We start from the raw sequence: 23,513 nt of genomic DNA on the forward strand, positions 1-23,513 counted from the left end.
CAAGGAGCCTCATGTGGACCTGGGGCAGCCCGGGCGCCCCCAGTGTCAGTCCCCTCCCCCCCAACCCCGCCAGACACTGGGGGCGACGTCAAGGCTGTCCAGGCCTACCTGTAACTTGTTCGCTTTCTCGGCCAGTTCCACCCTGAGTCTGTCTCCTTCCGAGACCTTGGCGTGGAGCTCCTGGACTTGGGCGTCCAGCTTCTTCCGCTTGTGCTCAGACTCGGCCTTGACCTGCTGCAACACCTTCACCTCGCACGCCAGCTCCTTGTTGTCTGTCTCCAGGCCCTGCTTGTTCTTCTCCAGATTTGCTTTGAACTAGGAGAGAGGAGGGAAAAAGAGTTCACTAGCAGTTTTACAACAGACGACGCAAAGGGCATGGCTTTGGGATCCGGAGAACTGTGCTGACACGGAGTGAGGCTGCAGTCGACATCTGTTGCATAAATGAAGGAAGACACCTGCTGTTCGTGTAGCGTGAAGACTTCTGTGGGTGGAGCACCCCTGTACACACCGCTCAGGGCAGCAGATACAGTCTGGGCGGGGGGGGGGGGGGGGCGCGCTGGCAGCAGTGCGGGGAGCCAGCACGTGAGATACGGAAGCGGGAACGACGTGTGCGGTGCCTGAGGCAGACGGGGGGCAGGAGGGATGGGGCACCTGGAACACTTGAAGGGCCGGGCGACTTCCGGGCAGCAGGTGAGCGAGAGCAGACTTCCAGCTGCTGAAGGTTTAGAGCTAAGTCATCAGGAGGAAGAGGGTTATCGGTGAGAGGAATATGGCATTCTAAAATAACATCAAGGGCGCCTGGCTCTCCCAGGCCAGCAGTGTGCTTTCAGAAAGCAGCCGCCGCGGGGGCATCTGGCCGCCCGCGCTGCCCACCGACGCGTCCTACCCGCTTCGCCTGCTCCAGCTGCTCCGAGAGCTCCTCCAGGGCGGTCGCGTGCCTCTGCCTCATGTCCTGGATCTGAGCCTCGTGGTTCTTCGTTTCCTCCTCAAGAGCCTTCTTCAGCTCTGCCACTTCTTGTTCACGTTTGGTGCTAGAGAAACATAATTTTAGAGGGAAAAGCTCAGGATTAGTTGAATGACTAAATTAAATGCACATTTTTAAAGTTCTGCTTTTGTTTGAAACATGGCATGGATTCCAGGAGGCTGGCGTGTCTGTTACTGTGGTAGCGGGAAGCCTTCCAGAACCAGCACGACCCCCATTCCACATGCGACTTACAGTCGAGACACGGTGTAACGTCCCTAAGGGTCTTCGGACGTTCGGGGCAGCCTGGGTGCATCACAGGCCAGGCGCTGCTTAACACAAGATGCCAAAATGCCTGCCACAGCACCAGCTGGCATTTCAATAAAACCGGAAGAGGGTAAATCCCCAAAAGCGCTGGTAAAGGCTCATCAGGCAGGACACTGCACCCCGACAAAAGTGGGGCCGAGCATCAGGTTTAAGCGCACAGCTTAATGCTGAAACCAGTTAAGGTAAATACCGCTCCTGCTGAGAGCTGCCGTAACACGGAGAGCTTAGAGAGCAGTAACTTTCCAATCATCCTGAAGCACAACTCTGGCAAACTTGCTCTAAAACCCGTAGCCAGTTAGAACAGTGACATACATGCTGATTGCTGTGTGGGCGCACTTTCCTCTCTTTACAAGGAAGAGAAATCTAGGGGCTGCGACCAGCTGCGGCAAAGAGAAAAGGGGCCCAGGTGGCTTCTAGCTCCGGGGTGGCAGGTCACCAGACGAAGGGAGCCACCGGCGTCGCGGTGGCGCAGCCGGGCTCGGCCACACGTTCGCTGGAGGCGAAAGGCGTGCGGGGGTCTGGCCTTGGCCTCTGCCAGCTTCCGTGCAGAGGCGGGGTGGGTGCTGGCGGTGGAGGAGCGGCACCAGCCCAGCGAGACAGGCCCCACCGAGGTTGCTTCAGTCCACCCCCCATCGACCAGATGGCAACACCACTTCCCCTGACGCATCGGAGCTGCAGGCCGTCCGACCCCTTCACCAGCAGAAGCAGGGAGTGCTGTGCTGGAGCACATCCACGGTTTTAACAAATATGCACATACTGGGCTTCCCTGGAGGTCCGCTGGTTAAGACTCCGTGCTTCCAATGCAAGGAGGGTGGGTTTGATCCCTGGTCGGGGAACTAAGATCCTGCAAGCCGTGCAGTGTGGCCAAAAAAATTAAAAAAAAAAAAAAGGGGCATATCATTGGTACTTTTTTTTTTTTTTAAACAAGATTTGAAGGGAAGAAGTGAGCAGAACCTTTTTTTCTACCGTGGTTGAAAGCCCAGCTGAGAATGGCTATTTCAACCAAGTCTAATCATTAGACTGTGGGTTCCAGCCCACAGTTCAGTGGTTTCCAGATATTTAAAAAGCAGGTATTTTAAAGACAAGGCCAGGACTTAAAACTGCTAAAAGCAGAGCTGCTCTGTGGAGGCGGGTAGGAGCCCCTAGCCCCACTGGCTCAGGTGGCTCTGCGGGGACATACCCTGCGTGCTCGCGGGCAAAGTCCCTGGCACGCTACCGGGCTCACCTCCTCCGTTTCTTCAGCACTGAGCGCTCCGGACACCCACCGTCTGACCTCACCTGGCGGCTCGGCACCCGACGGGCACGCGCCCCTACCCACTGCCTCTGTAAATGACCCCTACTGCGCTCGCCTTGCTGCAGGCTCTCCCTGAGCCCCTTCTCGGGGGCAGGCTCCCCTTCCCACCACTCACAGCCTGGGACAGGCGGCAGCGGTGCGGGTGTGTGCGCGCGTGCGAGCATGTGCACGGCCAGGTCTACCCGCCGAGGCAGCCTGGGGATTCCTGGGCTGGCCTCACGCGGCCGGCAGCTTGGTCTTGAGGGGGGAGGAGCCGGTCAGGAGGAGGCCAGCAGGGGCCTCAGGCAGCCCACCTGCCCACCGCTAGCTGCGCGCGCTCTCCCGGGGCTTCCCGTGAGTCGTGTCTGGCTGCGCGCGTCACTTTCCTCTTGCCTGCGCTCGGCGGCTGGCCCATCTGTTACGTGGGTACCTGCACTCACCCGTCCTTTTGTCTCTGTGGACACGGGCCTCCTTCTCGTCTGTTTCTGCACCACTGTTCATCAAACCAATTGCCGCAGCCAGCAGATGCCCAAACACCCCCATCTCCTCCTGTTTCTGTGTCTGTCCCCTCTAGCCCTCTGGCCCCTGAGCCCCCCGCCTTACTTGGTTCAGGTGTAACTCTCCCTCCAGCCCTGTGTGCGTACCTGGGGCTTTTCTGATCACACCTCCCTCATCCACCTACCCTGTGCTTTCTACCTACAGGCAGGTTGGTTTCTAACCACCAAGATTTTGTTACCGTTCCACCTGCCACTGTTTCCAGGAGGGAGAGAGGATGCTTGAAGTGACAGCATACAGGAAAACACCGCCCTCCCCGAGGACGAGCATCTCTGCTCTGCCCCCGCTTACCGCAGCTCCTGCTGAGCTGCCGTGGTGTCCAGCGTGTCCTCAAGCTCTGTCTTCAGAGCTTCCAGCTCCTCACTCAAGTCCCTCTTCTGCTTTTCCGCCTTGTTCCGCGAAGCCTTCTCGGATTCAAAGTCTTCCTGCAGCTCAGCAAGCTGGGCTTGCAGCTCTCGCACGACTTTAAGCGCGTTGTTCTTGTGCAGTGTCTCGTCGTCACCCCTGCGGAGACACCCGGGCACGGGAAGCGCTCAGAGCCGGCGCCCGGGGGCTCTTCCCACAAGGAGACCCTGAGACACCACCCCCAGCCCACAGCCCACGGCTTGGAGGCCCAGAGCTGGTATCAGGATGGAGTCTGGGTCCTGTCCAAAAGGCTAATAAAGTTCTCCGTGAAAAGGGAGGACCATCTCACTTTAAGGATTATAATATTTAAAAATTCCCTCTCAAGCAAATGTTCTTCTAGTTAAAACACTGCTCAAGGTAGCGGTCTTGTCCGTCAGATTGGTTCCAGCCCACAGCGAATCTGCAAATTCAGAGAAGTTCTTGGAACAAAGTGGAAGCAGACCCGCCACCTTCACACCCTCCACTCTACGCTTTCTCTATCCTCTGGTGCATCTTTTTGCTCACGTGTGGTTTAATGTGGGTGGATGTTCTGACCGGGGATAGGTGGGAAGTGTGAGGTGAGGGAGGGGAAGCTGACACATGGGAGCAAATGGAGAATTTTAGTTCTGGGTTGCAGCCCTCACCTCTGTAAGTGGCCAAAGAAAGACTAACAGTGACAGAGGCGGAGAAGAATTTCTGTTATAAGATTTTCGTCATAGGACTCAGTTTAATTTATAATTTATTACAATCAAGAAGATTGTAATAAATTATAAATTAAACTGAGTCCTATGACCATGTAGCCAAATAGTTATTCTTTATAAAGAAATGAAATATTAGGTATAAATGTATTTACTATATATGACTTGCATTCTGTAACTGAATGGTTTAGGACTGAATAGCAAATCATGCTAGAAGAGGGGGGAATATTTCTGAAAAGTGATTTCCTCTAAACTTCTAAATCATATTGAAATTAATCTGTAACGTACAGAAACCAGAACATTTGATATGGTTAAAACTGTTCAGGTGTGAATTTCCAAGGATTTCATGATATGACTCGTGATTTTTAAGTATAAATACCAAGAAGGATTGATGAGATTTTCTGGCTGCCCTGACACAAATGCTCCGGGGTCTCCCAGGCCCGTGTCACACCCAGTGACAAGGAGGCCATAAGTCAGTGTCCCAGGGTCTCATCTGTCGGGAATCCCCCTCCAGCCACATGCCTAGTGCAGACCTGGCCAGGGCGCCCTGCAGCTCCTCCTCCTTCTTGGCCACCTGGATCTTGAGCTCGTCAATCTGTGCCTGGAGCTCAGCGATCTGGTCCTGCAGGTCCGTGGTCTCGCCGTCCAGTTTCCTTTTGGCCTTTTCCAGTTCCTGGCGGGTCTTCTCCTCCTTCTTTAAGCGCTCTTTAGGGCAAGATACAAGAAGCCCCTCAACACACTGAATGTCACTCCATATGGACAAATTCAAAATATAAACTGATTAAAGTTGAAAATTAGCCATTGTATTCTAAAGCATGTCGCTGCCTTAATATCATCCTGCCAACCGCTCCATCACCTGAAACCCATTAAGATCAAACCAAAGGCGAGATACATTAGTAGGAGGGTGGAATTTTCAGGAAGAAACTGGGAGGATTCTAAGGATGTCCTTCCACAGGGAGCGGGCCCCCGCTATCAGAGCCAAAGTGACCTGGACCCCGTGCTGTGCCCGGGATTGCAGAGGGCTTGGCACAGGCCGGGCGGCGTGTGACTCCTGTCACCCAACTCCCCTTTCACCGGGAATCCCTGGTTTGAACCCAAGACTGCAGTTCCTGAGCCCTGAGGGCGAGAGGGCAGAGTGTGGGCATCTCTCCCGCCCGCCCTCTGAATCCTGCAGTGATTCCTTAATTAGGGCCGGGGATGCTTCCATTCACACTCTGTCCTCACCCGCCCATCAATCAGGTGAGAAAAGGACAGGCCTACCTACCCTTCCCAGAAGAATCGCCTACGGGTAAGAACGGTTTATGGAAAGAATTTCAGGCTGACAACAAGGAGGACAACAAAATCCTAAATACTGTTTTAGAAACCACTCATTTTCTCCCCGTTATAAACGACCACGCGACAGCATGGTGTTAAGAGCCACGCTCTTCCCCCTCTGTCGATGCCAGTCTCCAGCTGTGGGTCAAAGGGAAGGTTTTCTGGGCTCTTTCCAACTTCCACCCTCTTATTTCTTTTGCAGAAGGCAGTGATCCATTTTGCAAAAATCCTAGCATTTGTGGGCATGACTTGGGCCACCAGAGTGAGACACTGCTACCCTGCAGAGTCTCCTGTCCCTGCCAGGTTTTGTGTCAGCAGCTGTCCCTTTGTGAAGGGAAACCTAGGCACCTCGACGCAGCATTTAGATCAAACACAAACAAATTTAACGGCCCGTACAGCTCAAACTTAATTTAGGTCCCACCTGTGTCCACCAAAGGGCAATCTATTTTACTACAGGACCTAACTTTAAAAAGTAAAAGTTTAAAGATAATTTAGTGCCGTTTGATGGCGCTAAATACTTGGTGACTAGGCAAATGACAACACCATATAAGAGGCCTATTTTAATAGTTGAACCCAAACTGATGAGCAATCCGCATGTACATATTCTATTACAGCATGTTCTGATTTAAGTAAAATCTAAAGGCTCACATGTCCTAGCCCTAAATTTCTCTAACCTCCAACACTCACCTTCTAAATCTGAGATCATCACTTCTTGCTTATTCCTGATCTTGGCCAGGTTTTTTGCCTTTTCTTCCTCTTCAGCCAGCTGAGAGGAACACTCAGCAATGCGATCTTCCATGAGTTTCTTTTCCTGAATAGGAAAAACGGCTTCAGAAAAGGCATTCAAAGTGACAACTGGGTTTGGTTATTACTTAGAAAACAAGTAACGTTGGCCCGCCCGCCTGGCCTGCAGTCCCGCAGCAGGTGCTGAATGTATTACCGCCCAGACGGGAACAAGTCGTCGGTCAGTGTCCAAAGGGCACAAAATGTGCACGTTCAATCATCTCAGGGATTAAAAGGATATTTGGTGGATTAAAAAAATTAAATAATTTCTGTCTTTAGAAATCTATACCGACTATATATCTGTAGAGACTTAAGAGAGAAAACTGAATAAATGAACTTGAAATCTTGAGAATTTCCTGTTTGAAGCCACTTTCAGTGAGAGCATTGACACAAGTATTTTCCATATTCTAAAATCAGCTCTTGGACTCCCCTGGTGGCGCAGTGGTTAAGAATCCGCCTGCCAATGCAGGGGACATGGGTTCGAGCCCTGGCCCGGGAGGATCCCACATGCCGCGGAGCAACTAAGCCCGTGCACCACAACTACTGAGCCTGCACTCTAGAGCCCGCGAACCACAACTACTGAGCCTGCGTGCCACAACTACTGAAGCCTGTGCACCTAGAGCCCGTGCTCTGCAACAAGAGAAGCCACCGCAATGAGTAGCCCACACACCACAACGAAGAGTAGCCCCCGCTCGCCGCAACTAGAGAAAGCCCACACACAGCAACGAAGACCCAACGCAGCCAAAAATAAATAAATAAAATAAACCTATTAAAAAAATAAAAATAAAAAGAAAATCAGCTCTTAAATGGAAATAGTCTCTTACTTTGATAAATTTGGAATTTTGGTCCTCGAGAAGCAGGATCTCCTCTTCCATCTTCTTGATCTTGGCCTCCGCCGTCACCTTCTCCAGCTGCAGTTTCTGGCGAGCCCCCTCCTCCTCGTCCAGCTGCTCCTCCAGGTCCTTGGGGAGAAGTACACGTGGTCAGTCTCCACACTTTCTCTACGAGATTCTACACATGCTAACGAGCAAGGTCAAAATGAAATGCCAATTCTTGATTTTCAAAATGGCAGGGTTATTTTTAAAAATATAAAATGTAATTATGTGAAACAGACACTTGTGTCCACTATAGGTTAAGTACAAAGTGCGTCAGTCCTTCTAGAAGCCAACATGGGAAAATGCAGCAGCTTTGAAAAAGAGCATTTCTTTTAAACCAGCAATTTCAGGAAAAGGCACAGATGTGATTTATATTTAAGAGACCTGTAGCAAAGTGTTATTTATCATACTGAGGAACTATGAACATACTTCAGAAAAGTCTTGGTGATTAAAAGTGGGTATATTTGGAAAATGGGATAACGTGTAGTTATTAAAATCCGTACTTTAGAACAGTAGTAACACAGGGAAATTGAATAATACAGTCCAACTACATCAAACACATACTTCATTCATTCTACTATGTCTGTTTAGCCAAAAGAGAAGAGAAAGACGACTAAGAAACAACCATGGAAATAGTACAGGTCGGTGAGAAAGGGCTGTCTCAGGTCAGGTGTGCCGTGCCGTTCACAACATGAGCGCATCACCAAACTGGGTGGGATTCCAGAGTTTACACATGGGTTTCCTATAACACACTTCTCTTTATTTCATGCCCTACGTTATTGTAGCTAATAAACATATGCATTACAGAACAGAGTTGTATGTACAAATCAATATATGGCCAGTTTAAAAAACTTTCAAGGGACTTCCGTGGTGGCACAGTGGTTAAGAATCCGCCTGCCAATGCAAGGGGCACGGGTTCAAGCCCTGGTCCGGGAAGATCCCACATGCCGCGGAGCAACCAAGCCCGTGCGCCGCAACTACTGAGCCTATGCTCTAGAGCCCAAGAGCCACAACTACTGAAGCCTGCGTGCCACAACTACTGAAGCCCGCGAGCCTAGAGCCCGTGCTCCGCAACCAGAGAAGCCACTGCAATGAGAAGCCCGCACACCGCAACGAAGAGTAGGCCCCGTTCGCTGCAACTAGAGAAAGCCCATGTGCAGCAACGAAGACCCAACGCAGCCAAAAATAAAGAAAGAAATAAATTTATATATAAAAATAATAATAAATAAAAGCTCATAAACACAGAGGTTAAAAAAAAGAAACTTTCAAGGGTAACTTTGGCTCAATAATTTACCACAGTTGATTCTGTAATGAAACCTCTGCACAAGATTAACTTTTTTTGTGAAAAACTTCAAACACACATATAAGTACAGAGTAGCACGGTGACCCTGACACAAATGCATCAGCCCAAGCTTAACAAGCATCAGCTAATGGTCAGTGGTCACTTCTAAACCTCCAGCTTCTCCCTCCTCCCCGTGCATTATTTTGAAGGAAATCCCAGACATCATATTTCATCTGTAAACCTTCAGGCTCTATCTCTAAAAGATGAAGACCATTTAAAAGTACACTTGTTTGAACTGGAATCCAAATAAGGTTCACACATTGTGATTGACTGATAAGACCCTTAAGACTGCTTTAATCTCTAGGTTCCCTTAAATTTCTTTCTCCTCCCTTTTTCTCACCATTTATTTGTTAAAAAAAAAAACCAAAAAAACCCCACAGGTCATTTGTCCTACAGTTTCCCAGAGTCTGGATTTTGTCCACTGCATCCCTGCACTGCACACTCCTAAGGTGACAAAAGCAGTGAACAGAACAGTGGGTCCAGTGTAATTCAATTAATAAATGAATCCACATATATCTGTTCAGAAATATATGCAAAAAAATAATAGGGATAATGGGATGATGGGTGGGAGGAAACTTATAAGTGCTATTTTGTATTCTCTGGGTATTCTACAATATAGTGTTATAATCAGGAAATTAATATTGAAAACAAAACAAAAACCAAAAACAGCTCTAGTAGTTTTTGGTTGAAAAGGAGACAGATCAGAAATCCCTGAAAGCCTCACAGGCGGGGGAAAAAAAAAAAGGACAAGAGACCAACAAGGTTGGGTTTTCCCAAGGGCCATGCAGTTAATATAGAATCTCAGATATTCCATAAAAGGGGGAAAAAACTAATATTTAATAATAACATTACCATAAATATTTTATAATGTGTTTGAATTTACAATGGAGATATTAAGATAACAGTGCGAAAACCCAGTGAAAGAGTCTAGAGTAAAGGTTATGAAGATGAAAAGTATTGAAAAACAAAACAAGCAAAAAACAACAACAAAAACCCTGTTCTTACAAGGAAATGCTTGTTTTCTAAAGAGAGTAATGCAAGCATTTCATGTGAAGTTGTTAAAACGTGGAGCATAAAACAGTAGGTTGGGGAGACGAGATGACTTTGGGTGACCTTACCCGGTATGAGTAAAATATTATCACTGAAATGAGCACATGCTCTGAAACAAAGAGAAAATCAAAATGGAAAAAGAATTTGAAAAAGGATACATGTATATGTATAACTGAATTACTTTGCTGTATACCTGAAACTATCACAACATTGTTAATCAACTATACTCCAATATAAAATAAAAAGTTAAAAAAAAAAGAGAATATCAAAACTGTTGATAATACCACCAGAGCTCACTATTATTGGTGACTATTATTCTAGATCTTCTGTACGTTCCCTTATAAAAATCATACATAGTTTGTAAGTTATATACTTTTAGTTAGAGCTTATTGTGTATACTCTTTTGCAACTCTCTTAATATAAATACCCATAAAAATAAACACCTTTTTAATTTATAACTGTATATTATTACCGTAGTTTAAGAATCCCCTATTGGGGCTTCCCTGGTGGTGCAGTGGTTAAGAATCCGCCTGCCAATGCAGGGGACACGGGTTCAAGCCCTGGTCCGGGAAGATCCCACATGCCACGGAGCAACTAAGCCCGTGCGCCACAACTACTGAGCCTGCGCTCTACAGCCCACGAGCCACAACTACTGAGCCCGCATGCTACAACTACTGAAGCCCGCGCACCTAGAGCCCGTGCTCTGCAACAAGAGAAGCCACTGCAATGAGAAGCCCGCGCACCGCAACAAAGAGTAGCCCCCGCTCGCTGCAACTAGAGAAAGCCTGTGAGCAGCAACGAAGACCCAACACAGCCAAAAATCAATAAATTTATAAAAAAAAAAAAAAAAGAATCCCCTATTGTTAGATAATTAGTAGGCTTCCACTGATTTATGCTTAAAGTCCTAGAACTAGAATTGCTGGATTAATGTGTACTTTTTACAGCTTTTGTGATATTTTGCCAACCTATTATGGGATACTGGAAAGCTGTTTGTGTTGAAGAGTGGAGAGGGCCTAGACAATTTATTGTATGGGGTACTTGCCAAGGAAATAATATGATATCTTTCGTGGTTTTGAGAAATGTCTGAAATGTCTGTGCTTTGCAAAGATAAGCTAAGTGGTGGGGGAGAGATCTGGAAGAAAGAAAGTTTGGTACTGGACCTGTGAAGCAGTGGTGGCAGATGCAGACACCCTGACTCTCAAGGCCATGCTGGATAGGCTGGGGTGGGGTTCCAGGAGAACGTGTCTCAGGGTACAGGCACACTGTTGTCTGGGTCACTCATCTGGGTATTCAATCACAGAGACAGCTGTGCTTCATGTGAGGACAGCTGGCTCTCCTAAGAAAGCAGCTACCAGCAGGAAGGGCTAAGTGTTGTATTCTGATTCCTGGCCACCTCCTGCGTCAGTGCTGAGCATTTCTTATGAACCAAACCACCTCGTAGGTGTCTCTCTAATGAATGGAGTGAGCAGTGGAATTATTAATGATAACACAAAGAACAAACTCCGTCCCCACAGACCCTGGGATGTTTCTACTCTGAATCACTTTGCATCCTCTAAGATGCCACATCAGAACATAAAAAAGATTCCTGTTCAAAATAACAAATCTGGGGCTTCCCTGGTGGCGCAGTGGTTAAGAATCCGCCTGCCAATGCAGGGGACACGGGTTCGAGCCCTGGTCCCGGAAGATCCCACGTGCCGCGGAGCAGCTGGGCCCGTGAGCCACAATTACTGAGCTTGCGCATCTGGAGCCTGTCCTCCGCGACAAGAGAGGCCGCAATAGTGAGAGGCCCGCGCACTGCGATGAAGAGTGGCCCTCACTTGCCACACCTGGAGAAAGCCCTCGCACAGAAACGAAGACCCAACACAGCCATAAATAAATATATAAAACTTTAAAAAAAAAACAAAAACAAATCTACTTTTGAAGGAATCTATTATATGTGTGCTTCAAATGATCTTTTAAAGGGGTGGGGGGGGTGGGGGGGGAGAAACGACTTATTACTTAGGCTCCTTCTGCTCCTCGATGGACACAAGAATCCAAACCCATAGCGTCTATTCACTCCACAGATCCATCTGGAAAACCCAAACTATACTCCTAAATGAAACTCATCACAGATACCTGAATGTGTGCTTGCATTTTCTTCTTTTCATTTTGGAGGATTTGGTTTCTTTCTTCTTCTTCTTCAACCCTAGACTCCAAGTCATGGAGAATCTCTTCTAATTCCTGCTTTTTAGCAGCAAGTCTTGCCCTCATCTCTTCTGCTTCAGCAAAGAGCTCAGTCTCTGCCTGTAGCTGCTCTGCCAGGATATTCTTCTCTTCTAGCAGCTGCAATCACAATAAAGCATCCGGTGCTATGACTGGCCAGTTATGCACAAGAGACGGTCACTGGGACTCCAGTGGTCAGTGCAGGCCACCCAAGAAACCCAGAGTTAAAAATATATAACATCACTCGCAAAACTTTCAAATATGTCTTCGGCTCTAGCAAAATAAGCTGGGTGAAAACTTGAGACAACAGAAACAATGAAAAATGTTATCCTGAATAATACATATTAAATTCATGCTATTTTAAAGAATTCCCTTTCTTACTATTAAGGTAATTCACAAAGGGACCAAAGAATAGGAGGGGAAATATTATGCAAATGCTATGAAGTTCATGGTGACTGAAGCTGTCTGGTATCAAATGATATTCTGGCCTCTACTGTTAAAACGTTTTGGCCCTGAACACATCAGTCCTATCACTGTCAGCTACAAACATTTCCTGAGTCTCTGCTTTGTCCATGAAGCACAGCTTCCTGAGAACGGGGTGTGGACTCAAGACCACTGCGGCTGGAGAGCAGGCAGGGGGGTTGCCTTGTACTGTCTCATCCTTTTACTTTTTTCTAGGTCCCTTGTGAGCAGTCATAGGAAGGTGCTAATACCAGGATAAGTCTCACTGGTGTTAAACGCACACCTGATAGCAAACGTGATCATCTGGGTGTCCAACGGGTGACAAAGGCAAAAATGCAAGAGGTCAAGCTGATTTCAGTTTATATATACCCCGATGCTTGGCCTAATACATCTGCTACCTCTATGCTCAAACGTCTATGCTTTGGAAAGGAGTGAAGAATACACACAAAACAAGATGCTGTTTCTTCGGAATTCACTGGGTGGGTCCCTATCCGCGGGGTCGCGCATCTTCACTCAGGGCTGAGCGGGAACCGGGGAGCTGTACCTGCTGGTGCTTCCTCTCCATCTCCTCCAGCTCCCCTTCCACCTTTGTCTGCTTCTCTTTCACCTTCAGCAGCTCTTCGTCTTTGGCCTGGAGTTCCTCCTCCTGGCGAGTGACTTGTAGGAGCGGCTTCACCTACATTCACGACATTGAACACTGACTGTCACACCCTGCACCTCCCCGCCCCTGGGCTCCTCTTGGTCCCGGGCGCCCACCTTGGTGAAGACGCGCCACCACTGCCAGTGCCGCAGCTTCAGGTACGCGGCGCAGTTGCGCTGCAGCACCTTCAGGGCGCTCAGCTGCTGCTGCTTCTTGGCGAAGGCCCTGAAGAAGAGGAAGGAAAACTAGTTAAAGAAAACTGTGGTTTTGTTTTTGTTTTGTTTTGCTTGTAAACAACAAACATTTATCTCTCACAGTTCTGGAGGCTGGGAAGTCCAGGATCATGGCCCCGGCAGATTCCGTGCCTGCCGAGGACCCACTTCCTCACTGACAGCTTCTTCTTGCTGTCGCCTCACATGGGGGAAGGGCAAGGAAGCTCTGTGGGGTCTCGCTCATGAGGACACTAATCCCATTCATGAGGGCTCCACCTTCATGCACTAATCACCCCAAAGGCCCCACCTCCAAACACCATCCCACTGAGGATTAGATTCTGGCACACGAATCTGGGGGACACATTCAGTCTACAGCAAATAAGAACGAACTGTGCTTTGACAGCTGCTGTCATAGGAGACTGCCTAGAGGTAAATGTTCTTTGTGGGCTGGGCTGGGGAGCGGGGACATGACCACGTCCCTGCCGGATGGCGGGCCTGCTCCGCCGACCTCAGCTCGTGTCACGGGACCTGGCACTTTGTTCACAGACGCTGCCGGAAACGGCCCCTGCCACCTACCCCCAGACACACACATGTGCGCGTGCACGCGGGTGTGAACAAGGCCCTGCCCTCCCTTTCCCTTTGCTGTGCTCTTCATCAATCCTCTATTAGCCACTCTTTTCTTTTTGGATCTGTCACAGGAGAAACCTCCCTCTTTCTTGCTAAGGTACTCTTTCTCCTCCTTCCCTCCTGGACTGGACATGCAGATCATCTTGCTGACACCTCTCATTTACAGACGGGCTCAGAGAAGCCCTCCCCGAGGACCCACGCTGAAGCAGGACCCCTTTATCGTCTGTCTTGGCCCCTTGTTTGTGTCCTTATTTAGAACGTGTGTCTGCTTACCTGGCTCTCGGTCCCACAGGACAGGGACCTCAAGTCTCACACGCGCTTGTATTTCTAGCACAAAACACATGCTTATTAGCACAAGCACACACTCTAAGCATTTAATACATGATTTCCCACTTACTTTCTGGCTAAATAACCTCTGCAAACAGCCTGAAAGAAGATAATGATATCGGTAATTTTTAAATCTCTTTCTTCCTCTAAGTGTGCCAAAACTCCAGCTCTGAAAAATATCTTGCTCTGTCCAATCCTGTACAAGTTTGGGTCCAATTCTAAAGCCCGGATCTGAGAAAGAAAGAGTCTGTTTATTATTTTTGCTACAGGAAAGATTGTGTCAATAGCCCACAAACCAGAAAAATCCAGAAGAGCTTACCATGCGCTCACAAGCCTGTTTGCCATCCATAAAACCCTTAGGAATAGCATTTGGAGTTAGGATCTCATATCTGTAAGAAAAGCAGCCAAAAAGCCTTTTGTAAAAATTTGTGGAAATGTTTACCTACTAACTATGAGTTTTGTTTTCTCTAAGAGGCAAGAATATAATGGGCAATCATGTTGAATTAAGAGTAAAGAAATGACCAGCTGATAATCTGAGGTTTTCTGCAGATCTAGTTTCTATTTCTTAAAAGAAGCAGCAAAATGAAAATGCAGTCAATTCTCCCAAGTCAGAGACCATGTTTAAGAAGTTGTGGTGGAGAGGAATCAAAAGCATGGTGATTTTAGAAACTTTTTGTTTTTATTTCCCACAAAATGTCCACGTCCTTAAGATGCAAGGAGAATCTGGCTCTTTGCGTGTTGAGTCACCGTCAACTTGTAGGCATTTATTAGATAACAGAAAAGGCTGTAAGAGCAATGCCTGGAGGCCTCTGTTTAGAACAGAAGGGGACTTCCCTGGTGGCGCAGTGGTTGAGAATCCACCTGCCAATGCAGGGGACACGGGTTTGAGCCCTGGTCCGGGAAGATCCCATGTGCCGCGGAGCAACTAAGCCCGTGAGGCACAACTACTGAGCCTGTGTGCCGCAACTACTGAAGCCTGCACGCCTAGAGCCTGTGCTCTGCAACAAGAGAAGCCACCGGGATGAGAAGCCCGCGCACCGCAACAAAGAGTAGTTCCCGCTCACTGCAACTAGAGAAAGCCCGCGCGCAGCAACGAAGACCCAACACAGCCAAAAATAAATAAATAAAAATAAATAAATTAAAAAAAAAAAAAAAAGAACAGGAGGAAGTCTCAGGGTGACTCAAAACAGCGCTGGGCTGGGTGCACATATGTTCACCGACCTGCACACCTGAGGTCTGTGCATTTACTATATGTGGGTTATACCCCAAGAAAATAAATTTTAGCACAAAGACAGTGGCTGTATTAAAAGATGAATCCTGGCTACTTCAACCAACTTTGTATTTTGGATGCCAGCTATGTTCCATTTTCTCCTATCAAATAAAAAGTGAAAATCTACCAGCTCGTTTATCATATAGTGGGGCCATAATAAGGGTTTCCCTGAAAATCTCTAGGGATTGGAACAGTTTTTCAACTGGATTCCCTCTGGGAGAAAGGGCTACTCTTTGACCTGCAGCACTGTTTATTTTATGGAAAAACAAATGCTTCATATTTGGAAACTTGATTTCCAGGAGCAAAGAGGAAAAAGGCAAACTAGACTAACTGTTAAAGAAAATTACATAATACACTTAAAAAACCTGTTGCCCATCATATGTTTTCATCCATTTCTTTTGCACACTGATCTTCTCCCTCTTGTTTTTTTCCTAATTCTTTTCTAACCTCTTGTATTTCCGACCCTACTTTAGTAAAAGGATTGTAAGAACACACACATGGGCATACACAGTGGGAAAAATATATACATACACACATACACAGATATAGTCATTGAAAAAAAGATGGAAAGAAATGTCCCAAAGTGCTTTTAGGAGTCACACCTGAATAATTTTTATTTACTTTTAACGTATTTAAAATTTTTCCTAAAAGGAACATACGTTATTCCTACATTTTAAAAAATCAGTCTACAAAAGAGTTATGTTTAAATCCCAGGTAGAACTGTCTGAATGAGTGAACTGTAAGTTCTCAGCTCTCCGTGTTTCCTCACAACAGCCTCAGGGCCCCAAGGCCAGGAAGCAGTCTTTGCTGCACCCAGAAGTTATGAGCGCCCTGCCTCTTTGTAAAGTAGGCACTCAATATTCCCGACCAACGATAACGGTAATAATGATGACCGCCCTCCTACATGAAAAGAGAACGGAAACCCTGCAGGGAACAAGGAAGAGTCCTTTCTCATCATCTCACTGTTTGATTCATATTCAGATAAGCTTTGATACACACAGAACCCAGGTAAAGGTGAGCAATACCTCTGTCTGAATTCCTGGAAAACAATCCGGTTGGGGAATCCCTGGCGACAGATTCTGATCCCTTCCAGGACACCATTGCAGCGAAGCTGATCCAGCACTAGGTGCGGGTCCAGTTTTCCAGCCTAATCAAGCAGAGGACAGTTTTAGAGCTTCATCTTTGTGACTGGACCTCGATCAGTCTTCAACACCCGCATCCGTTTTGCTAAGCACGTACCCGCTTCTCGTGATTTGGAATGATGCAGCGCACAAAGTTAGGGTTGGTGTTGCGGAGCGTCGCCATCAACTTGGTGAGAGATTCTTTGTAGAGCTGCCCGACTGTACGAAACATGCCCTTCTTGGTTTTATAGGCAGAGCCAAAAGCTGTCTCCGTCATCCCCGTGACTTGATCCAGACCCACGATCCGGTCCACTGGTGGAAATAAAAAAGACAAGGGAAAATAAGCCAACTCTAACTCTTTAGCAGGGAAAGAAAAGACAGAGTGAGAGTGCAGCAGCACAAGCTTTGTGGGACAAATGATAAGAGATGCCATAGAGGTAAGGCAGTCAGCATATTTAGACACTGCACAAGCCGTGGAACTAAAAGCCACACACTTCTAGGGCAGGATACTGTAGTGCTTTGACAACTTCGTACCACACACCAGCAGGTGCCTTCTGCTACACTAGTTTCAGGAACTCACTGCCTGATAACATTTGCCTGTTACATACACAGTTATTTGGTAAGTGAAAGATTATTGGCTGGCATTGATACCCAAACCGACACTGTGACAAGTCTCAAAATAGGAAATGGCTTCTAAAAATGTACATTAAGATATACATTTGTACAAAGCAAATCCACTTAAGTGAATATGCTCAGCAATTAGGGACCAGAGTCATCTCTTATTGGTCATTAGATTTCCAAAGAGAAAGGCCAACAAATGCAGGAAGATTAGATCACATCAGCTCAGGTTTTCAGGAAGGAGTAAACTTCAACTCTCTCCTCAAAGCATGGATGGCACTCACGAAAGGGCAAGAACACTCCATCGGAAGGAGTCTTCTGAAAAGTAATCAGTGCCTGAGCTGAGTTCAACGACGGTTAAACCTCTCGGACGCTACGCTCTTATTAAAGCAGCTGACAGTTTCCCCCGCCCACACACCTAACGCTTCCAGTGATGGGGTCACATGCAGAAGCCCGGCAAGCGCACCAGCCGCCAGCCAAACATTCGGTGCCTAATATGCTCTCATTTAAAAAAACCTGATGAATGAATGAAACACACACAAAAAATCAAAATACCAATTGAACTACCCCATCAACGCTCTCTTCGACCCTAGCAGTCCCCTCCGTTTCTTCCGTTTGCTCCCCAGGGCAGAAAGCACGTGGGGACCTGGCACCACGTGAAGTGCTCTCTCAGCAAAACCTCAGTCTTGATTCCAATCCTTGATTTCCAGTGAGGTTTTTAGGGAAGAGGCAACCATGGCCCAGGAGGTAAGCGAACTGTCCAAGTCATGCAGGCCTTCCGTGGAAGCTGCGAGAAGGGTGGATGAGGCCTGCACACTAGCTACACTTTCTCCTCGGGAAGCCGCCAGACTCGAGGGTTTAGGTCAAAGCTACTCCTGCTTGTGCCCCTTGGAGACCACCACTCTCTCCTGTGCCTTCCGCCCGGCTCTCTTCACCAAGCCTGCCCCTGCACGCGCCATGACAGTGAACTTCCGTAAGCCAGCCCACTTCTGTCTCCTCAGAGCCGGGCCTCTTTCTAGGGCGGTTCCCACACTTGCCATTCCTCATCCTTCCCGCCAATTTCTCCTTGTGCAGCCAACTGGCTTCCAGGGCACTCTCCCCCCACACCCCATTCCACTCAGGCCATGACAGGCCCGGGCCTTATTTAGCTTGACCCTGGTCCGTTTACCTGTTGACCATCACAGCAGCATTCTAGAAACTCTCCACACCTGGCTTCTCTTGTGGACCATGAACCCCACCTTCTCCTGGCCCTCGACCCACCTCTCTTAACCACCACGCTCTCCTTAATGACTTCTCTTTTGCGTTTTCTGTACACCACGACGCTCACGAAGGGCCCAAACTCAGCTCACCTAAACTCCTTTCTAGAATAAGACAGGACACACGTGCGGGCAGACAGCACTTGGCCAGAATTCTGCCTTCCTCAAGCCCGTCTCTTCCTGGGCGATCACGTTATACCTGACCTCCCAGCACCAGTCACCAAACACCTATATTCTCCTGCCCACCCAGAGGTCACAAAGCTGCCTCTGCCTTCCACAAAGTGTCTCTCACATCTGCTTTTCTCAGTATCACCTCCCTCTAACCTAGCGCGACGTCTGGCATATAACGTGCTTGATACATATATATTAGCAAATAAATGAAGTAAACATTAAATGCTTTCACAATTACAAACAGTGAGAAATGCACTGAAAGAAAAGAACAGGATGCTATGAGAAGGATGGGCGGTTAGAGACCTCTCTGGAGAAATTACGTTTCATGCCTCAAGGGTAAGGATGAGCCAGTGGAGAGATCCCTGCGGGCAGTGGGAACAGCAGGTGTGAAGGACCAGACGCAGGAAGAAGTGCAAGAAGCTGGTGCCAGTGGGGCCTCAGGAGCGAGGAGGCGAGGACACGCACGCCACAGAGAATGCACTGGGAGAGGGGTCAGGGAGCAAGGGGTGACCCATGTTGTAGTCCAGGCTCTAAGAGAGATGATGGCAGGCTGAACCTGTAAGATCACAGAGGAGATGGTGGACAAGGAAGATTCCAGATGTGTTTTGGTGGCAGGACTGACTTGCTCTTAGGATGAACTTGGTATGGAGAATAAGGCAGAGGGCAAGAACTTCTGGGATTTGGGCTTGGGCAGGCAAGTGGCTGGTGGCACCAATGGGAAGATGGGGAGAGAAGGGGGTTCTGTGGGTAGAAAGATGGATCCAAACTCTATGTAAGTTTGGGGCGCCCGTGAGACACTGAGGCGGAGATGTCAAGCGGACAGCGGACAGTCTGCTGCTAAGAAAAGAGGTCTGAAGGAGAAAAGGTAGATTTGGGAGTTGCTGACTTGCAGATAGGATTTAAAGTTACGGGACTGGATGAGTCCCCTAAAGGGCGAATGACCAGAGATGGGGGCGTGGGGCAAGCCCCAAGGAGCTGGGGCAGGAGGAGGAGCTGGATAAGGAAGATGAGAAGGGGCTGGAAGCAGGGGGGCCCAAGGTCAACGTCCTAAACTGAAGCACATTCTCCCTGCCCCTCCTCGTGTACATCTAGTGCAGACGTGGCCACGGGTTACTCAAGCCAGAAACCGGGAGTCAGCCTCCATGCCCCTCCCACATGCAGCTGCTGATCTACCGGAACCAGTCAGGACAAACTTCCGGAGTCTTCAGTCCCTCCCTCCTCTCCGCTGCCCTGGTCTGTGCCACATTGCCCTACCGGTTCCCTCCTCCAGCCTCACTCTCCCGTTTCATCCTCCACCCCTGCAGCCACAATGTGCTTTCCAGCTACACCTCTGGTCCCAGTGTCACGATTAACAGCTGTGTCTAAAACTAAGCAAGTTCCTTGCTCCTAGACTTAAAATCCTTCCATTTCTCCTACAGCTTGTAGGAAACGGTCCAAATAACAGCCCAGCAGCAGAGCACAGGGACGAAGAACTCTACCCAGAGAGTCAGAAACACCTGCCAACTTGGGTCTAGTCACCCATCTTCTCCCAGCCTCAGTTTGTTCCTCTGTGAAATGGAGCCAAGGTGACCCACCTTACAGAACCGAGGTGCCTAGAAAGCATGAAGTGCTCGGTGAAGGGACCTCCTGTCACCTTCCCTAGACGCCAACTCTACAAACCAGCTGCATTTTCTCAAAGACCCAAAGCTGTCAAGTCACCATCCTTTTCTCTCTGCCAGGAACCCCGCCTCCTTGCGACCTCATAACGGCTTTTAAATCTCCATCCCTTTCCCTACCACCTCTTCCTGTCCGCCTGCCTCCAGGCTAAACAGGCCACTCCCTCCTCGAAGCTTCAAATCACGTTAAGTCAGGCCCTGGGATGACACTTCCACTCTGATCCCTGTATATTCCTGCTGGACTCAGCTTCCGGGGACGTCTCTCTCCAGCATCGAACACACGCGGGGTCCTGAGAGCAGATCCCTGGTGGCCCTGGACCCCCCTGATCACCAGCTCAAATGGCTTCTTCTACCTTCCCCACGCCCTGATGTTGGCCTGAGCGTGGTCCCTGGCACACAGTAATTTTTTTTTTTTTTTTTTTTTAACAAATAGCCACTGAATGAACACAAAATTACCCACAAGAACAAGTCACGCCCATAACAAAAGAGAAGGAGGCACCACGCTGACTTTGGGGGGATTCAGCCGCACCGGTCTGCAGCTCTTTCCCTGAAGGGGCAGGTCCTCTTCCACAGTGCAGGATGGCGGGGACCCACGATGCAGCCCTGGGGCAAGGACCACTTTTTTTTTTTTTTTAAGTAATAAACAAAAAATATAATCATAATGAGCCTGATTTTCAAATTTAACTTTAGTAAGGGTAATCCAAAGCTAAATATCCAGATTTTTAAAAAATGAATGCTTCAGACTTTCAGTTTTTGTTTTTTTTTTTTAATTCAAAAACTTAAACTCAGGGTTAGTTTCTACCAATGAGTAAAATTATTGGGTAAAAGAGAAACACTTTGGGAACTTCATTAAATGATTTGGGCCACACTAATCATATACGATTTCACTCAAAAATCAAGACCTAGAAAAACCTCTGTTTTAAAAGAATATTTTCTTGTTGAAGACTGTTGTAGCAGGAACCAGACAAAGGTGAAAAATGCAGGCAAGATGCTAGCAGCCCCCTGAAATGAGCAGCACTGCCTCTTCTAAGACTTAATATCACTACTAAAACCTCAAAGTGTCTACTGGCCAGGGTTTCAAGGCAGAAGAATGGCTTTGTTTATCCTTCTCCTCCTCCTCCATCCAGGAAAGGCTGGTTAGGCTGCTGGTGGGCACTGCAATTCATTACTTGGTTGCCCAGTGGCCTGAAAAGAGTTCCAAGTATTTTATACTAACAACTTATTAATCAATAAACCCTACGTGGACAGTCAGAAATGAGATGAGCTCCACAGACCTGCGATCTCTAAGGCCATGTTCATAGTTTAAGAGGCAAAAAAAAAAAAGCAACAGTAATCCTCTATCTCATAAAACTGCCATCAACAGTTTTACGTAAGGAATGGTATTGTCTACAGCCGGAATGCTTAACTGGCCCTTCTTCTAGCGGACAGTCTCAGGAGACAAGAGGAATACATGAGATTTTTGTGTTCTTTAAATCTGTGCATGGGCCAAAATACTAGTGCTATTATTTCATTTGAAGTATTTAAGCCAGTTCTTCAGAAACTCTCTCTAGATAATAGAGCTGGAAACCAAAAAGGGGGGGAGAAAACTGTCTTAATGTTAATTTTAATACCCAGACACAACGATTAGGAACCACATCACACACTCCTATCCTAGAGAAGCCTCTAGCGCCCAGCGCTGTGCCAGGCTCATGGTGGATTCTCAGTGCTCATTTACATAGACTAAGACTGTTCTACTCCTAAGGTACACTAGAATGTTACTAACAGTTGAAAATGATTCCCAAACAAATATTTAACTGCTATGAATTCCCAGAAACAATCTTAACATCGAATAGTCTATCTCCAGGGTACGGCTATTACACAGTAATAACAAATTTACAGTGGTTACATAACTGGGTTGTAGAACCAATCTGTTAAATGTTCTAGAGTGTCTGGGAAGTTTTAGAAAACTTCCAGGAAGTTCAGCAGTTGACGGGGAGCGTGTGATTCAGGGAGAAAGCAATCTGCCTTCCCCCAAGCGCCAGCGTTAAGGTGACCTGAAATTTGTCTCCCTTACCCACCCTCCCCATCTGTACTTTCTGCCCCTACAGAAGCCAAAGTTTGGGCACACAGGGAGCCCCACACCTCCCACCAGCGCCTCCGGCTTGGCTACTCCTGCTTTCTTTCTCCCGCGGGCAGGTCCCATGAATATGATTCATGCCCACCCCGGGCAGCACAGAATGACTGCCTGTCCGCGGGGCCTCGGGGCACTGTGAAGAAAAGAGGACCTGCGTGAGACGATGGCCAAGGAAATAAGCATTTACTGACTTTCTCTGTTTTTTATAATTAGCACAGCAGCAGCAACGAGGGTACAAGAGCAATTACGGCAGCTGCAGAGGCAGCCTCGGCAAGTGCAAGGCCAGGCAGGCGGCGTGCACTCGGGCACTTCCTGGGCCGGGTCAGGCTCGCGCCGCCTCGTCTGATACTCGCGATAACCCTGAGAACCAAGTGTCACTGTCCCCACTGGACCTCGGGAGCTGGAGGTGCTGCTTCTCCTCGAGCTCCCAACTCTGGTTAGAACTCAAGATAAAGAAATAGGAAAGAGTAGAATATGCAATGACATATAAAACCTTCATCCACTGAACACGAAGACAATGAAACTGCGTACAGAAACCGGATCAGACCTAAACCAGACAGTCTAAAAGGCACTAAAAATAGGGGTTAGGACCAGTGGATATAATCTACACAGAGATCCAATGATGACCGTTTTTATCAGTCGTGCTACTGGATTCTAACTACTCAGTGAAGGAAAAAAAAAGGCTGGTTCAAAGTCTTCGAAGTCAGAACATCGTCATTTCTGTTATGCCAAGAAGGAAGGGAAGAATTCCGGGGCCACTAGGAGATGAAGGCAGACCCCAGTGGGGCAGCCCTCCCGCAGGCCGGGACCGAGCTCTCCCTGCTGATTCCCAGCCCCAAGTGAACTGCTGCCACCATGTTTCAAGTGCTGCTTCTATGAGAGATTGAAAAGGGTGGAGGGAGTTCTCTATCGACGACTAAAACTTGCTTCCTGTACTTCTCACCATGTTTCCGGTGGTCACCCTTCCAGACCCGTCAGCTGCTGTCCAGCACTCGTGGGGGGTCAGAGAACCTAAGGGTCCTTACTACCCTGTGAAGGACACGGCAGGTGTCCGCTAGCGTTAGGGCAGATCACACACAACCGTCCCTCCAACACAGTTCGCGTCAGGACCAAAGCCACAAACTGCCACCCCCGTCATCACAGGCCCTTTTAGTCTAAAAACCCTGCCTACCACTTTGAGGTTAGGAACCCGCTTTGCTAATTCATTGCATCCTCCATTACTAGTTTATCCCAGGAGTCTAGATTTTCAAAATATATTTGGAAGAAAACAGTCCTTT

At 48.0% G+C, this 23,513-nt stretch overlaps 1 protein-coding gene across 8 annotated transcripts in view; it reads right to left on the minus strand.

The window, feature by feature from the left end:
• MYH10 (myosin heavy chain 10) overlaps nt 1–23,513 on the minus strand; it is a 138,385-nt gene that overhangs the window by 18,344 nt on the left and 96,528 nt on the right. For all 8 annotated transcript variants that reach the window (XR_005017736.1, XM_036836191.1, XM_036836184.1 and 5 more), the window contains 13 exons: nt 16,542–16,735; nt 16,328–16,449; nt 14,352–14,421; nt 14,103–14,263; nt 12,983–13,091; nt 12,771–12,902; nt 11,678–11,884; nt 7,120–7,257; nt 6,200–6,323; nt 4,732–4,903; nt 3,408–3,620; nt 887–1,031; nt 109–315 (listed from right to left, as the gene is read on the minus strand). Coding sequence is in view for 7 of the 8 variants with exons in the window: in XM_036836191.1 (XP_036692086.1) it covers nt 109–315; nt 887–1,031; nt 3,408–3,620; nt 4,732–4,903; nt 6,200–6,323; nt 7,120–7,257; nt 11,678–11,884; nt 12,771–12,902; nt 12,983–13,091; nt 14,103–14,263; nt 14,352–14,421; nt 16,328–16,449; nt 16,542–16,735 (1,994 nt within the window). In the remaining variant the exon portion in view is untranslated. The remainder of the gene's footprint in view (nt 1–108; nt 316–886; nt 1,032–3,407; nt 3,621–4,731; nt 4,904–6,199; nt 6,324–7,119; nt 7,258–11,677; nt 11,885–12,770; nt 12,903–12,982; nt 13,092–14,102; nt 14,264–14,351; nt 14,422–16,327; nt 16,450–16,541; nt 16,736–23,513) is intronic.

This window comes from Balaenoptera musculus, chromosome 20 (genome assembly GCF_009873245.2).
Source record: "Balaenoptera musculus isolate JJ_BM4_2016_0621 chromosome 20, mBalMus1.pri.v3, whole genome shotgun sequence".
Classification (NCBI taxonomy): Eukaryota; Metazoa; Chordata; class Mammalia; order Artiodactyla; family Balaenopteridae; genus Balaenoptera; species Balaenoptera musculus.